This window comes from Sander lucioperca, chromosome 11 (assembly GCF_008315115.2).
Source record: "Sander lucioperca isolate FBNREF2018 chromosome 11, SLUC_FBN_1.2, whole genome shotgun sequence".
Taxonomy (NCBI): domain Eukaryota; kingdom Metazoa; phylum Chordata; class Actinopteri; order Perciformes; family Percidae; genus Sander; species Sander lucioperca.
Window position 1 is genome coordinate 23,452,739 of NC_050183.1, and position 15,031 is coordinate 23,467,769.

The following is a 15,031-nucleotide window of genomic DNA, read 5'->3' on the forward strand; positions in this document are numbered from 1 at the left end:
TAAAACTTACACACTATAAAAGATAAACCTGCAGATTGTAAATAATTCTACATGTTACTCTGAAAATATCTTTGTTGTCTCAAACGCTGTGAGAATGAGACGACGATGATGATCTTTGTGTTTGCAGCTAAAGTATCTTCTGTCATCATTTAATCACAACAGACAGCCTTTTTACAGTGTACACAGAGTCAGCAGTGTGTTTCTATAATGTGTCTATTTTATATACAAACAGTTATTATTAGTGATCTGCTGAACTAACATCACATGATGTTTAAGCTTTTTCATAATAACTTATATTAAGTTATTTTTCATCATATTTTATGAGTTTCTGAACTATTTCATTTTAAAGATGTTTTTGTTCATTTTGACAATTTATACAATATCTACCAGGGCTGGTTTAAATAATTGATTTTTCTGGTTCAAATTGTTTTACATTTGAATGATCCAATATCATTTGAATGGACTGGTCTTTAAACGTTTTTTAAAGCTTGTACCATTTTTTCTCCTTTTCCATCTGGTCACTTTAAACTGTCAGTCAACACGTTTCTTTTCCATTTCATTAACATTAAAGATAAGATGGGCAGAGAAAATAGCAGCACACATTAGCACTGTCTTTTTTTTATTGACTGTGTGTATTTACCTCCTGATGTACTGAGACATCAGCTGATCACACAGTCAGCTACTGGGACGACCTCCAGGTTCATTCTGCCAGTGAAGGAGAGCTCAGCAGGTTTACCTCAGTGGTGGGATTTTATCTTCGTCAAGCTCAGAGAAGAAGTGATATTGTAGTTATACTATGAAGTCAGGAGTCTTAATTTTATCCTCCCCAATCCTTTTTTTTCCTCGGCCCTTGGCATTAAGCTCAAGCCATTAAAAGTTGCTTAAAAAAGAGAAAAACTACTTACCAAAACATTATTATAAACATTATTATTGTAAAGGAATAGGGATGGTTTAAAAATATCTTTTTTTTCATTTGAATGATCCAGTATTGATTAAACAAATCCAGAATGGATTTCTGTCTGTATGGCATGGGCATTTTGAAAGGGTTCCCGTGACCTCTCACCTCAACATATCTGAATCAAACATCAGACCCTTGTGAATGTGCTTTTTGATCAAAATGTGCAGCCCAGTCTCATGGCAGTTCGTGAAATGGTGACGTTATTTAACCTTTTGATTTGTGTACAGGGAAACGTTTTTCTGGTTTTTATTGTGTTGTGAGCACAAATTTTCAACTAATGTATTTGAATGGGAAGCATGTTACGTAATAACAGCACGATTATGGTAGAGAGTAGTATTGAAAAGCCGAAAATCTGCGTAAGGAGGTTGGTTATGGTGGTGGATGGGTCAAACAACACAGGACTTTCACCCTGGATGTAATAGTTCCTTTTCGCGTTCTTCTTCTCGTAACCACAACACTTCCCCTTCTTTCTTTTCCTAACCACAACCGTCCCGTTGTTGTAGCGCGTACCATTGTTGTCGCCGTTGTTGTCACCGCCGTGCGGTGTTTAATTTCCCCATTGTTGCGTCCCCCAGAGACCACGGATCGTGTCACGGCGGCCGTTGTTGTCACTGTCTACCGCATGTGCCGTTCCCGTTTTTGCATCCCCCAGAGCAGGCCAGTGTCATGGCAGTTGTCGCCGGTGTGCAGCGTTTAATTTCGCCGTTGTTGTGTCCCCCAGAGACCGTGGATCGTGTTGTCACCATCTCCCCCAGAGCAGTTGCATGACAGTTCATGAAATGGTAACGTTCCAATTTCGTTGTGACCACTACGAAATAAAGTAGAAAATCGTTTCCCTGTACACGAATCAATAGATCAAAATAACGTGACCATTTCACGAACTGCCGTGAGACCGGGTTGAAATGTGATAAAAGTGTCAGATTTGATTATATTTTAAATGTTTTTATTATCTGTCATCACAGACTTAATTACAGTGGACTCTGTGAGACTGACTGTGAAGTTGTGGCCTCAGCTCTGAAGTCCAATCCCTCCCATATGAGAAAGCTCGACCTGAGTGACAATGACCTACTGGATACAGCAGTGGAGCATCTGTGTGCTGGACTCCAGAGTCCAAACTGTAGACTGGAGACTCTCAGGTCAGTTCATGTATTGTGCTCATATGTGCTTATCTCCCTCTTCTCACCTTGACCTACCCACATGTGAAGTGGGCAGTGGGAGTGGAAAATACAAGGCATTGTGAGGTCTTAAGATAAGGAGCTAACGCTACGTACCGAGTAACGTTAGTACAGAGGGGAGTGACAGGCTGCAGCTGGAAGGATGGGAAATAGTTTTAACATGACCTTGAAATCAACATCCACCAAGCCAAAATGCTTATGTTATCATTAGTAAGCTTGTTCTTGTTTCTATCATGGAGACAGCTAAAGTTAATGTTAGCTGCCCTACAGCTGTCAGCGTTAGCTTTCCCTTCATATATTACCTTCTAACAGCTGTATTCTCAGTAACGTGACAATCTGCAAGAAACAGGTTCAAGTAACGTTAGGGACAGCACCATTGACCATTAACAATGCCAGTAGCATTGTGGCTAACACTATTGTTACTTAGTTTATGACAAATCGTTTCAGCTGTGCTTTCTAACATGATGCCATTGTGCTAACCGAGCACCATTAGCCTTTACAACAGAGCAATTCAATACACTTGTTAGATGATGTTTCATTATAAAGATCTGTTGATTTGTGTTTGTAGCTGTGTACTTGTGGTGGAAAATGAATATAAATAAAGCAGCGTACCAGAAATGCAATGCGCCATGATGTAGGTCCCCTTCAAGGCCAGCTGATGTTGGAAGTTCCTCTAGTGGACAGAACATGTAACAACAACCTAATGCTTATAGTGGCATTGACAATGCATAAGCCTAAGTAGTGTAGTACATATTAATAACAGGCTGCATTTGAACATTAAATATTCAAATAGTATATGAATATAAAAATAAATGAAATTTGAATGGTATTATAGAGGAAGAATGACAGCTTTAAATCCATAACAGAACTTTGACATTCCCTTCAGTTCACTTGTTTTCTGGGTTTCCATGTCAGTCTGAACAGTTTGTCTGAACTCAAACTGAGACACATGAGAGAGACATCTCTATATAAATAATTAAAAACTGTTCAAGAATTCCAAGGCCTTTTCCAGAAGGTGTTTTTATATAGAACCCTCAAAACACTGTAGTCTGAAGTCTCTCTGTCACAGACACAGTGAGATGTGTGATATTTCCAAATGCAGGTGTTTAAAGTATGTTTAGACGTGTCTGATCTGTGACCAAAAACACTTTAACATGTGTACGATGCTTCCTGTCTAACCCGTTCTCACTCCCAACTCGTAAAATACTGACGCTTGGTCACCCATGATCTTGTCCTAAACCTACCTGTCCTGTTCTTGTGCCTCATGTCAGTTAAACGTACGTCCCGACACTGAGCTTCAAATAGTGACGCCAAGGGTCCCTTCCAAGCATGTCTAAACATGACGCTAAAGGAGACTTTTTGCATCTATAACAAACGCCAAAGGCACCTGACCAAGCGTTGCTTTCTGACGTGATGGGAGTGAGAATGTGTTGTCTTGTCACAAAGGGATGTCATCCTGTTGGGTTCAGGTGTTTGGAATCTCCATCTTCTGAACTTCTACATTCTGAACCTTCTTCATCTCTGAACAGATTATTGGTTTATATGATTTCAAACAGGAGTATTGTCCTCTAAGGTTACATCATTTACTCTTTATTCAGATTGTGGAACTGCAGTTTGTCAGATATCAGCTGTGCTTCTCTGGTCTCAGCTCTGATTAATTAACAACAGAACCTAATTTATGTACAAACAAAATAATCCATGAATTTGTAATGTTGTTTTGTTCATATATTCATGTTTCTTTTAGTAAATTTAGACTTCAGTCACAAGATTTGTGTTTGTTAAAGAAACTGTAGAAAATGTCCACTGTTACTTGTTAAAGTAAATTAATGTTTATAAATGTTGGTCAATGGTCACATCTGTACACAGAAGATCCTCTGAACTAATATTGGTTTTAAATGGATGAAGTTGACTTCCTGCAGTAGAAATATTTCTTTGGTTTCCAATAATTTGATAATTTAATCTGATCTTAGATCTCAATCTTTCAGAACACACAAACACACACACACACACACACACACACACACAGACACACACACAGACACACACCCACACATACACACACAGACACACACACACACACACACACACAGACACAGAGAGATCAAATTATATTTCCAAATGGTTAGATTATGAATAGATTTTTTATCATCATCATTTATTCTTTATTCAGATTGAAGGGCTGCAGTTTGTCAGACATCAGCTGTGTTTCAATGGTCTCAGCTCTGAAGTCCAACCCCTCCCATCTGAGAGAGCTGGACCTGAGTAGAAATAAGCTGCAGGATTCAGGAGTGAAGCTGCTGTGTGGTTTTCTGGAGAGTCCACACTGTAGACTGGAGACTCTGAGGTCAGTTCACTGACTCTCTGTTACTATTATATATATATATATATATGTTTAATTAAAAACTGAAAGTAATGTAAACTAATGAAAATGTATGTACAAATATAACTTACTTTAAAACAGCATAAATTGTGAATTATTTTAGTTGTTTCTGTTAATTTCAAATGTCTGATCATTGTCACACACACACACTCTCACACACTCACATAGATGAAAACAAAGAACCAAAGCATACTTCCAAATGCGCTATTTAAAGGATCAATATAGTATTGATTGGATTAGAAATGGATTTGTATCTTCATCATTTATTCTTTATTCAGATTGTGGGACTGCAGTTTGTCAGAGATCAGCTGTGCTTCTCTGGCCTCAGCTCTGAAGACCAACCCCTCCCATCTGAGAGAGCTGGACCTGAGTAACAACTTCCTGCAGGATTCAGACGTGAAGCAGCTGTGTGATCTTGTGGAGAGTCCAAACTGTCGACTGGAGACTTTGGAGTAAGTTCATGCTGGTTTCAGAAGTATTGAACTAAACACAGTTAGTATCAAAGCAAATATCCAGTATTTCCTGTAAACCTCCAACCTTCTCAGTGAAGCTGTGAGAGGAGAGAGAGGACAGTCAGCCAATCAGATGAGCCAGAATCTTATTGTGATCATGTGTTTGAGTTCATGTGAAGACGACTGTTGTGTTCATGTCTGTAGGAAATAAATTTGGATTACAGCTGACAGAATCACAACATGTTCAGAGACATCAAACTGTCCAACCATCAAATCTGATCTCTAAGTGTTTGTTCTCTCATTTCAACACTAAACAACTGATAAGTTCTTCTTTGTCACAGCTCTGACATCAGTCTGGCTGAAGTAAATCACTGGCTCTTATTTCATAGAAGCAACGTTACATTTAATAACCATGTGGTCTTCGTATAGAGCAGAAGCTCTGCTAAAGTCCAGTAATCACAGCTGATGTTTTACTGTTCAGTCTTTAACATCATATCTATCTTTCCTTCTGTCATATTTGTTGTCTGAATATTTTTCATAACAGATTCCATATTTACATATTCATCATGTAACATTTAAAAGTAGAAAATTCAGATGGTTTTTAACAGTTTTGGACTAGATATAGGCTATAGTACTTTTACTGTAGTGTTAAAATAAGTTGAAGATTCTTCAGTGTTAAAGGTTCATCTGATGAGGATTTAGTTTAACTCTCTTCATAATATAACTGCTTAATTCATGTTTATCCCTTCAGGGTGGATGACAGAGTATACCAGGCTGCACCTGACAGACATGAAGGAGGTGAGTAAATATCTCAAAAAAACATAATAACGCTGTTAAAGCAGGAGCATAACTGGAAGATTATCTGCTGTGTACTTTAAGGCGCTGGTTAATCCCATTAACCGCAGCAGATCTGTTGCTTTGTTCTTGTCTGTCATTTCTGTGTAAATGTTATTGTATAAACTTGGTCTTAACTTTACAACAACCCACTTTGGACTTGGTCTCGACTTAAACATGATTTAATATCTACATTCAGACTTTGGAAGTTTTCAGTAGTTAACAGGAAACAGAGAGAAAGACATGCTACAAAGGGCTCTGATCGCCTTGAACGGGACGTTGCTGTTAGAGGTTTATTAACCCTTGTGTGTTGTTCGGGTCTGTGGGACCCGTTTTCAATGTTTGCTAAAAGAAAAATTATGCTATTTATTATTTCTTCTAACTCAAACTCATTGGCCTTGACTCCTTTTCTGTAAAGAAGATGAACATTTTTCAATGAATGCACATGATACACCCCAGGGGCGGATTGGCCATCTGGCAATTCTGGCAAATGCCAGAGGGGCCGGACCATTTTTTTTATTGTGGGCTGGTCAGATTTTTAATTTTTTTATATACAAATAAATTGTCTTTACAGGCCAACAGCGCATAGGATGGGTTATTATCACTTGCAAGTTTTCACTATGGTTATAATAATAATAATAATAATAATAATAATAATAATAATAATAATAGTAATAATAATAAATATTAAGCATTTGGCCAGTCGGCAACGGCCAAATCGAGATGGGCCGACCGACCCTCCCTGGGGGACTGTCTGCAGCAGCGAGAAGCCGCTGCTGACGGCATCAGTATTAAATTAACAGTTTCATTACCGGTTAAAAATGTCTTGTCGCGTTTAATAGTAGTCCAATTCAGTGTTTTGGTACAGTTGGTTTTAACACCTGATGCAAAGAGGAGTACACATGACAACCTTGAACAAGCAGCGTTTTTCTGCTCCGTCTTTCTGCTGTGCCCCATTCACGTAGTGTCACGTTTTACACTATGTAGGTTAAACTCTGCAATTAATCCGCGGTTCACATGTATGCATGAACTGTGTTGGTCCGTTACACTGTAGTCTCAACATCACTGATCATTTTTGATCAATAGAGTGTAAAAAACATTACACTTCATAAAGTTTTGTATCCATAACATAATTGTGTTATTCTACAATTTAGCAATAAAAGCAGTAGCCTCTGTAAGTCAATCCTACATTTTTCAACATGGGAACAAAACGTGCTCTTTTGGTAAAAAAAGTTACCATAAAGCCCTGTTCATGCTAATTAAACAACTGGACTTTGTCGTATCCAGCACATGTCCCGGATGTGAAAGCCCCCTTACTGGACTACTGAATATAATAATATTCCATTATATTTTGTATTTTATATTGTTACCTGCCACCAAAATTTTGTGATTTCCTTGCCATAAATATAGAAGTTTTTACCATAAATTTGTGCCCAAAAATGTATCAGAATTCAGGAATTGAAGTCTTTTACCCTCAAAATTTCCTGGGGGAGACCAGACCCCCCTGCTTTATGTGTTTCCCCCAAAGGCCAATTCTGAGCAAGGAAAAACCCTGAAGTATAATTACAGACAACCATAAAAACATTTAAATTGCAGAGTTAGAGAGTTAAAACAGATGAAAAGATGGAGAACCAGACAGACAATATGTACAGTGTCAACAGAGAGAAACACCGACAATCGAAGAGACAGACAGTGACAACAAAGAACAACAAACTGTAGAGAATGACAGTATACAAACGGCATAAACAGACAGACAGTATGTATACATTTGTTATAAACGTGTGCTCTTGTTTGCCAGTTACATTAAATGTTTAAAAAATTGTTACATAAGGTACTGCTTATATTATTTCACCATCTGTACACAAATGTAATTAGTGAATGCACGTGTGCACCAGGGCTGACTTTTTGTCCCATTCCGCCCCTGGTACACCCCCCCTACACATAACTATTACATATGAGGTGTTCGGGTCTACTGGACCCGAGTGTATTTGATTGTAGGTGCTATGGAACTATGTTGTCTTTCCACAACTGCTATTCCCACACAAAGTTACAAAGTTCTTCTCTCCTCCAGATCCGTCTACGTCAAAGACAGACCTTGATGTGTCTGAGGACAGAAGAGAGGATCAGCTGTCTCCTGATGATCCAGAGAGGTTGAAGCAGCAGCAGCTTGTGTGTGGAGAGGCTCCTGATACAAATGTCTGTATTTCACTTTAACATTTTTATTAATTTGTCAGTGATCAGACTGGGGTTCCTCAGCTTTACCCCGTCCAGGGTTTAATATTCCTTTACTTCTACCATCTCCTCTCTCTCTTCTCTTCCTCTTCATCATGAACTCATTCAAACTCATTTCTTCTTCCTCATCTCTGAAACCACTAGCTGCTGTCAAACAGAGTCCTGCAGGCTTCATTTGTGCAGAATCATTTCACCTAATAATAATTATTTAGTCATTCTGACAGAAAGTGAAGTGATGGATACAGAGTAAATAGTGCACGTAGAGTAGAAAGTGAAGTGATGGATACAGAGTAAATAGTGCACGTAGAGTAGAAAGTGAAGTGATGGATACAGAGTAAATAGTGCACGTAGAGTAGAAAGTGATGCAGTGAGGATCCTGTCACCTAGACAGAACTGTGAGAGTTTGGGGGCCAGTTTCTAATCAACTCTTTTTGTTCTTTTTATTATTTCAGGAAATGTTCCATTTCACACCTGAGCTGCTGACTGAGTCTGGAAAGACTTCATACAGGTAACCCAATCATACAATGCAGAATACTTCTACCTTAAACTGAGTCAACTCCTTTCAGCAGTTACACTTTAATCTAATGTTCAGCCTTCTCAGTTGAGTTTATCTCTTTTTAGTGCAGCAGTATACTCCATCAGAACTGCATTTGCAGCTTCAGAAACCCCTCCACACACACTTCACCTGTCACTTGCTGTCAACTGCTTTCAGTGCTTACACTTCACTTTTAAAGCTCACACTTCTTACTCCTGCAGCTGCTGCTTCACTCTCTTGTCCAGAAAGTCAGTTTGGTCCCCAACTTGTTGAGCAATGCAGTGATCACATTTGTTGTTTGTTTGTGTTGCCGGGCAGATTAAGCCGGACTATAATAATAATAATAACAATAATAATAATAATAATAATAATAATAATAATAATACATTTTAATTTAAAGGCGCCTTTCTCGGCACTCAAGGACACCGTACAGGGATACAAAAGACATTAACGGTAGCAAAAAATAAAGAATACTGGCCACACTCAGGTCAAGGAGGATGAGGATGGTGAGGAGTCGGTGATTTTGATGTTTGAAGTGCTGTTTCAGTGCTATGGAGTGGGCGGAAACCAGACTGGAACTGTTCGTACAGGTTGTTGTGGGATAGGTGAGAATAGAGTTGAGAAGCAACTGTTTTTTCAAGGATTTTGGAGATGAAGGGTAGATTGGATATAGGACGGAAATTGTTGAAGTTGGAGGGGTCGGCACCAGTTATTTTCAAGATTGGGGTAATGGCAGCAGTTTTGAAGGATGTAGGGACAGTTCCAGTGGTGAGAGAGGAGTGGATGATAGCAGAAATGAGGGGGACCAGGGAGGGAAGGTAGGCTTTAACAAGTTGTGTGGGGAGGGGGTCAAGTTGAAAGGTCGATGGCTTGGATTTCTGGGTAAGTTCTGTGATTTCTGAAATAGCGGGGAGCTGGAAGGAGGAGAATGAGTGTGTAGATGGGTGACAGTCGGCTGAGATGTTGAGGTGAGGGATTGGTCCACGGTGCTGGTGGATGTTATTGATTTTTTCAGTGAAGAAGGACATAATAGAGTTGCAGAAGGAGGATGTATACAAGTGAGGGGGGAGAAAGTCCTGGGGTTGCGTGATAATGTTAAGTAGGGAAAACAGTGTCTTGGAGTTTCCTTTATTGGCAGTGATTATACTGGAGTAGTAATGGGTTTTGGTGATAGCAATGGTGTCCTTGTAATGTAAGATGTGGTTATTGGACATTTCTTTGTGAATAGTGAGACCAGTTTTTCTATGGAGACGTTCAAGTTGCCGACCTTTGGCCTTCATGAGACAAAGATCGGGGGTGAACCAAGGGGCGGTGATGGAAAAAGAAACAGATCTGGTTTTCAATGGAGCAAGGGAATTAAGAATATTAAGGAGTCCATTGTTGTAGTGAGAGACCAGGTCATCGGGGATGGATAGGTTGTGAGTGTCAGGGTGGCAGGAGCAGTGGATACTTGAAGTGAGAGTGGCGGGGTTGATATTCTTTATATTCCGAAATGAAATAAGGCGTGGTATTTTAGAGATGGAGAGAGTGAGATTCACTGTAAATGAGAGGAGAAAGTGGTCAGTTATGGGGAGTTCATCAGCTGTAAGGTCAGAAGGGGTGACACCAGAGCAGCAGATTAAGTCCAGAATATGTCCTTTGGAGTGTGTGGGAAAAGTGGTATGTTGCTGACATCCAAAACTCTCTAGGCAGGAGGTGAAGTCTTTGGTGAGAGGTAGATTGATATTGTCCATGTGGATATTAAAATCGCCCAGCAGTATTATGTTTGGTGAGAGAGAGGACAAGTGGGTGAGAAAAGCAGAAAAGTAATTTAAAAATTCACTATTCGGTTTAGGGGGGCGGTAGACAGTAGCAATGATGGTAGGAGTGGGACCAGACAACTTGCAGACAACAGATTCAAACGAGCTGGAGACAGCCACAGACACCAGCGAGACTTTACACTTCTCGCAGTAAATTATCGCGAGACCTCCCCCCAGGCCGGAGCCATGGGGCTGACAGATGTAAACAAACCCAGTAGAAGTGGATTCATTCAGCTGGGAAAAGTCGTTGGGCTGTTGCCATGACTCAGTTAAACAAAGAAAGTCTAGCTTACGATCGGAGATGAAGTCCTGGATGATATGTCCCTTGCCTGTAAGTGAGCGGATGTTGAGCAGAGCGAAGTTGAGTGAGGTGTTGTCACAGCTGGTGGTGCTAGCCGACCGAGCTAGGCGGGCTAACACGCTGTGGTCGACAGTCCGGTTGGTGGAGTGTGGAGGGCGACGAGAGTTGGACCAGCTGGACTTTATTGCTGACTTTATTGTGGATGTATCTCCGGCGGGGCTGGAAGGCGATGTCCGGGTGAAGGTGGAGGGCCTCCGGCGCAGGTCCAGGCAGGTGACAGCGCAGCCGGAGCAGGTCAATGGCCGAGTACTGAAGTAAACCCGTCACTAGCAGGTGAACAGGCAGTAGAAAGAGCCAGGCACAGACAAACATGATGTATGTCCTACCAGCCCACATTGTGGATGAGGACTTATAGGCAGGGCCGACTGTCAGTGAAAACACCAGGTGAGGCTCAAACTGGATCAGAACAGGTGAGCTAACAGCGAAAACTCACACAAATGGTAGTGCCGGCAGATCGTAAAGTATTCCAATGAAGGCAATTACACTGTCCAGTTAGGTCATAAAACCATAATGAGTCTGGAAAGTTTAAAAGATAAAAGGTTACCGGCGAGCAGTGGCAGCAAGTTGTGCCAGCGTTCACTCGTCGAAGAGCCCCAAATCTGTTGCTCCCAACGTATTTTAGAACCTGGGTGAATTCTGACACGCTGGTTTTTGTTAGACGTTTACAACAGCTGATCAATCAGCTTAAGAATCAATGATCTGTCTGTCGGACGGTCGGATGGATCGCAGGTTGTGACCGAGCTGGAAGGAAGAGTGATACGCTTAAAAGTTGACGTACAGGATGAATAAAAATGCAGAGCGTCTGCACAGTTTATCTCAACATATAATTTGACCCACAGAGGGAGAGCTTGTTTGTGATTGGCCCTTCTGTGTCCGACAGGTTCAGGTGTCCTGGTCCAGGTGTGTTCCAGTGTGCTTTGACTGGACTGGTGTTTGTTACGACTCAGGAGGCGGTGCTGCTGTACAACACTATCCAATGGGATGAGAGCCTCCTCCAATCAGCTGGCAGGATGGCTGCAGGGCCGCTGTTTGACATCAAGTGTTCAGAGGATGGAGCAGTCTGTCAGCTCCACCTTCCACACTGTGAAACAAAGGATGGTAAAGACATTACTGTCTTCAATTCAATTTTATTAATAGTATAAAATCATAACAAGAGTTATCTCAAGACACTTTACAGATAGAGTAGGTCTAGACCACAGACCCAGACTCTTGGTAGGAGGTGTCTGAAGGTGCCGGTTGGGGGTGTGATGAACAGTGGCAATAATAGTCACAATAAAGATAATGGAACAGTGACTAGAAATAGTAGTCTTCAGTGTTAAATAATTAATTAATACTACTGCAAATATGTGTATTCACGTGTAGTACTTAAATGAAAGGAGTAGTGGAGTTTATTCACAAGGCTTAATCACATCACATGTGTAACAGGAAAATAAAAAAATAAAAAATAATAAGGTACAGGATAGTGGCGAACTTGCACATCCTTGGGGTGCTCCAGAGTTAATGACTGTGGATTAATTTGAATTCTCTGAACTCAAGTAGAACTAAATAAATGGTAGATTAATCTTTCATCAATAAAACCAAAGTGTAACAGGTCTTTTCTTTCCCAGCGCTGCTTGTTGATGGCCTGTTGTCTGTCGTCCACATCACTGATTATGGGATGAGCATCTTGGAGCCGCTGAAGATTACAGACACTCATGTGGTCGTGAAGGTCCCTCACCTCTCTGCCTTTGGCCTGATCTGGGATATCGTTAGAAGATTTCTGAACATCTCACTGGTAATAGAGGCCCAAGTTCTGCTGTTCCTCCGACCTCCGGACACGGGGCCTCGAGTCCTAGATGTTTTACTGCTGCCCCGCAACGTCCTTCTAGATGAGGTAGATGACTGTGTGTATACCTTGTATGTATTTATGTGTCGTTATTGTGTTTCTACTTGCTTCAGGGACACAAATACAGTTGAGGTAAAGCTATCTGTCATATGTGCTCACCATTTGCCTAAATTCAATTGGTTGGATTGAAAAAAAAATTGAAAGTCACGTATTTAATTTGAAAGACCTCTTTCAATTTCTACTGCAATGCCAACAGAAATGTAAGAAACAACATGGATTATATTGTTTTTCTCAGACATGCTCCATAATTACTATTACTATCTGAAACTAAACTAATAAAAATGTCCTGTTACTGAAGGTTGAAAATAAACAAAGAGGTGCTAAACACATTAGGATCTCTTCCAAATGTCATCTCAACATTGACCAAAGTTACAGTGTCCACTGTCAACCTGAGGGCTTTATAATACAGCCTGAGGTGAGTTTAATCACTTCTACTGGTTATACACAGACTCATCATGTTGAAAACATATTCACAGTCAACCAGATACATATGTGTAACAGGATGAAAAATGACATGTTGCTACTGGGTTTCAGCATGAGACATTTAGCTCAGACTATGGACCAAATTACCATCCAACATTTGAAGTTTTCCTGGAGACGATCCCAGAGAAGGTGACTTTGATGGTCCAGGACCGAGAGAGGACAGAAATCTGGAGACGTGACGTGTCTTTGAAAGGTAAAGGCTTCCCCCTCCTGCAGTAGCACTCCACCTGATGGATGTCCCAGTTAAGAGGGGCTGGATTTAAGAAAGTCAAACAAAGAGGACTTTCACCCAGGAGACTGGGGTTCATGTCCCATATAATAAAATAAAATAAAAGGAAACAAATGGAGCTATGTCACATGGTAAATTAATCTTAGTCTATATCCACAATGCTCCACTTCCGGTATTGCTCCGGTGCCAGATGTCCGTCCCCTTCCTCTGTCTTTGTGTTGGCGTTCTAACCTCTGGTGGGTTTGTGAGGACTATGGTTAACTGCTCCTCAGATCTCTGCAGGGTAAATCCAGACAGCTAGCTAGACTATCTGTCCAATCTGAGTTTTCTGTTGCACGACTAAAACTACTTTTGAATGTACACATGTTCCACCAAAACAAGTTCCTTCCTGAGACTATTTAGCAGAGGCACCGTGGCTCCGTCCGGCGCTTAGCATCACCCAAGACGATTGTGATTGGTTTAAAGAAATGCCAATAAACCAGAGCAGGTTTTTCTCCCATCCAGGAATGCTGTGTGGACTAGACAGACCCTCCTCCGCAGAGCTGTGGAGGAAGGTCTGGCAATGCAAGACTACTTTAATCTGAACTAACGCTATATAAACAGATTGATACAAACCTAGGGGGCGCCATCATGAAAAAAACATGAAATATAAAATATAAATGTCTGTCTTTTGAATTCTGATTACTTCTTAGAAGATAACACAAACTGACAGTATTTTCCCCGGTTATCTTCCAGGTCCAACTGGGCCAAATCCACGGAGGAATGACCCAGCAGAGGACAGCGTCTCAGCAGAGGACAGTGATCCCCCAGAAGACAGGCTGTTGCTAGTTCGGACACAGTTTGTACAGCGAGTGTCTGATCCTGTTCTGAACCAGCTTCTGGATAAACTCCTTGAGCGTGGTGTTATAACTGATGGTGAAATGCAGTCAGTCAGAACAGGCAGAGCAGACAAAGCACGAGACGTGATGGACACGGTGAGAAGAAAAGGAAGTGCAGCCAGCTCAGTTCTGATCTCTGCTCTCTGTGAGGTGGATCCAGTCCTTTCCAGAGAGCTGAGATTAATCTGAAGAACCAAACTGTGGAGAGTTGGGATGGATCTCTACAATAACTGACTGGTACACATTGTCTCTTTGAAATGAAAAGCTGTTAAAGTCTGTTTTTAATAAGTGGACTTTGACTCTGAAAGTGATTGAGTCCAGTAAAGAGGGAGTGCTGTTCTTAGTTTCAGCCACTAGATGGAGACAGAACTCCACTGATGGACAAACAAGATGCAGAATCAGAACATCAGAAAACCAACTGAGAAAGATTTCTGAGTGAACATTCAACTGTTGTTTAAAGAAATACTGGTTGGTCATTGGTCACATCTTTGAATCTCTTTGACCTTTGTACAGCCTCATGTCATCGTTACTTTAGAAAAATAATCAAAAGAGAAACAACTTCTGCTGAATGCAGCGTGGCTTTTTTTAAGGCTGGAGGACTTTTGTCTCTGGACCAAAGTTTTCTCTTGGTGACAGAAATCTTCAGGGGGATTCAGAGGAAATGAACAGCTGTTCTTGACTAAATATTGATGTTTTTGATACTGAATGTTTCAGTGGACCAACAATCCAACAATCCTGCATCAAACATAGCTCCTACACTTTAAAAACACATATATCTTTTCATATTTCTTTATATTTTCTATTTTGTATTATGTCTCCTAACTGTTGCA

General features: G+C 40.8%; 2 protein-coding genes across 2 annotated transcripts in view; both read left to right on the forward strand.

Annotated features, from left to right (window-relative positions):
• Window positions 1-14,400, forward strand: part of LOC116045249 (NLR family CARD domain-containing protein 3-like) — a 68,692-nt gene extending 54,292 nt beyond the window's left edge. Inside the window, exons 12-15 of the mRNA XM_036007046.1 lie at window positions 12,334-12,599; window positions 12,910-13,026; window positions 13,146-13,287; window positions 14,059-14,400. Coding sequence (XP_035862939.1) covers window positions 12,334-12,599; window positions 12,910-13,026; window positions 13,146-13,287; window positions 14,059-14,390 — 857 coding nt within the window. The 3' untranslated portion in view covers window positions 14,391-14,400. The remainder of the gene's footprint in view (window positions 1-12,333; window positions 12,600-12,909; window positions 13,027-13,145; window positions 13,288-14,058) is intronic.
• The window catches only part of LOC116065088 (NACHT, LRR and PYD domains-containing protein 3-like), a 321,141-nt gene that overhangs the window by 85,600 nt on the left and 220,510 nt on the right, over window positions 1-15,031 (forward strand). Inside the window, exons 5-7 of the mRNA XM_036007044.1 lie at window positions 3,732-3,774; window positions 4,347-4,477; window positions 4,792-4,963. Of these exons, the coding sequence (XP_035862937.1) occupies window positions 3,732-3,774; window positions 4,347-4,477; window positions 4,792-4,963 (346 nt within the window). The remainder of the gene's footprint in view (window positions 1-3,731; window positions 3,775-4,346; window positions 4,478-4,791; window positions 4,964-15,031) is intronic.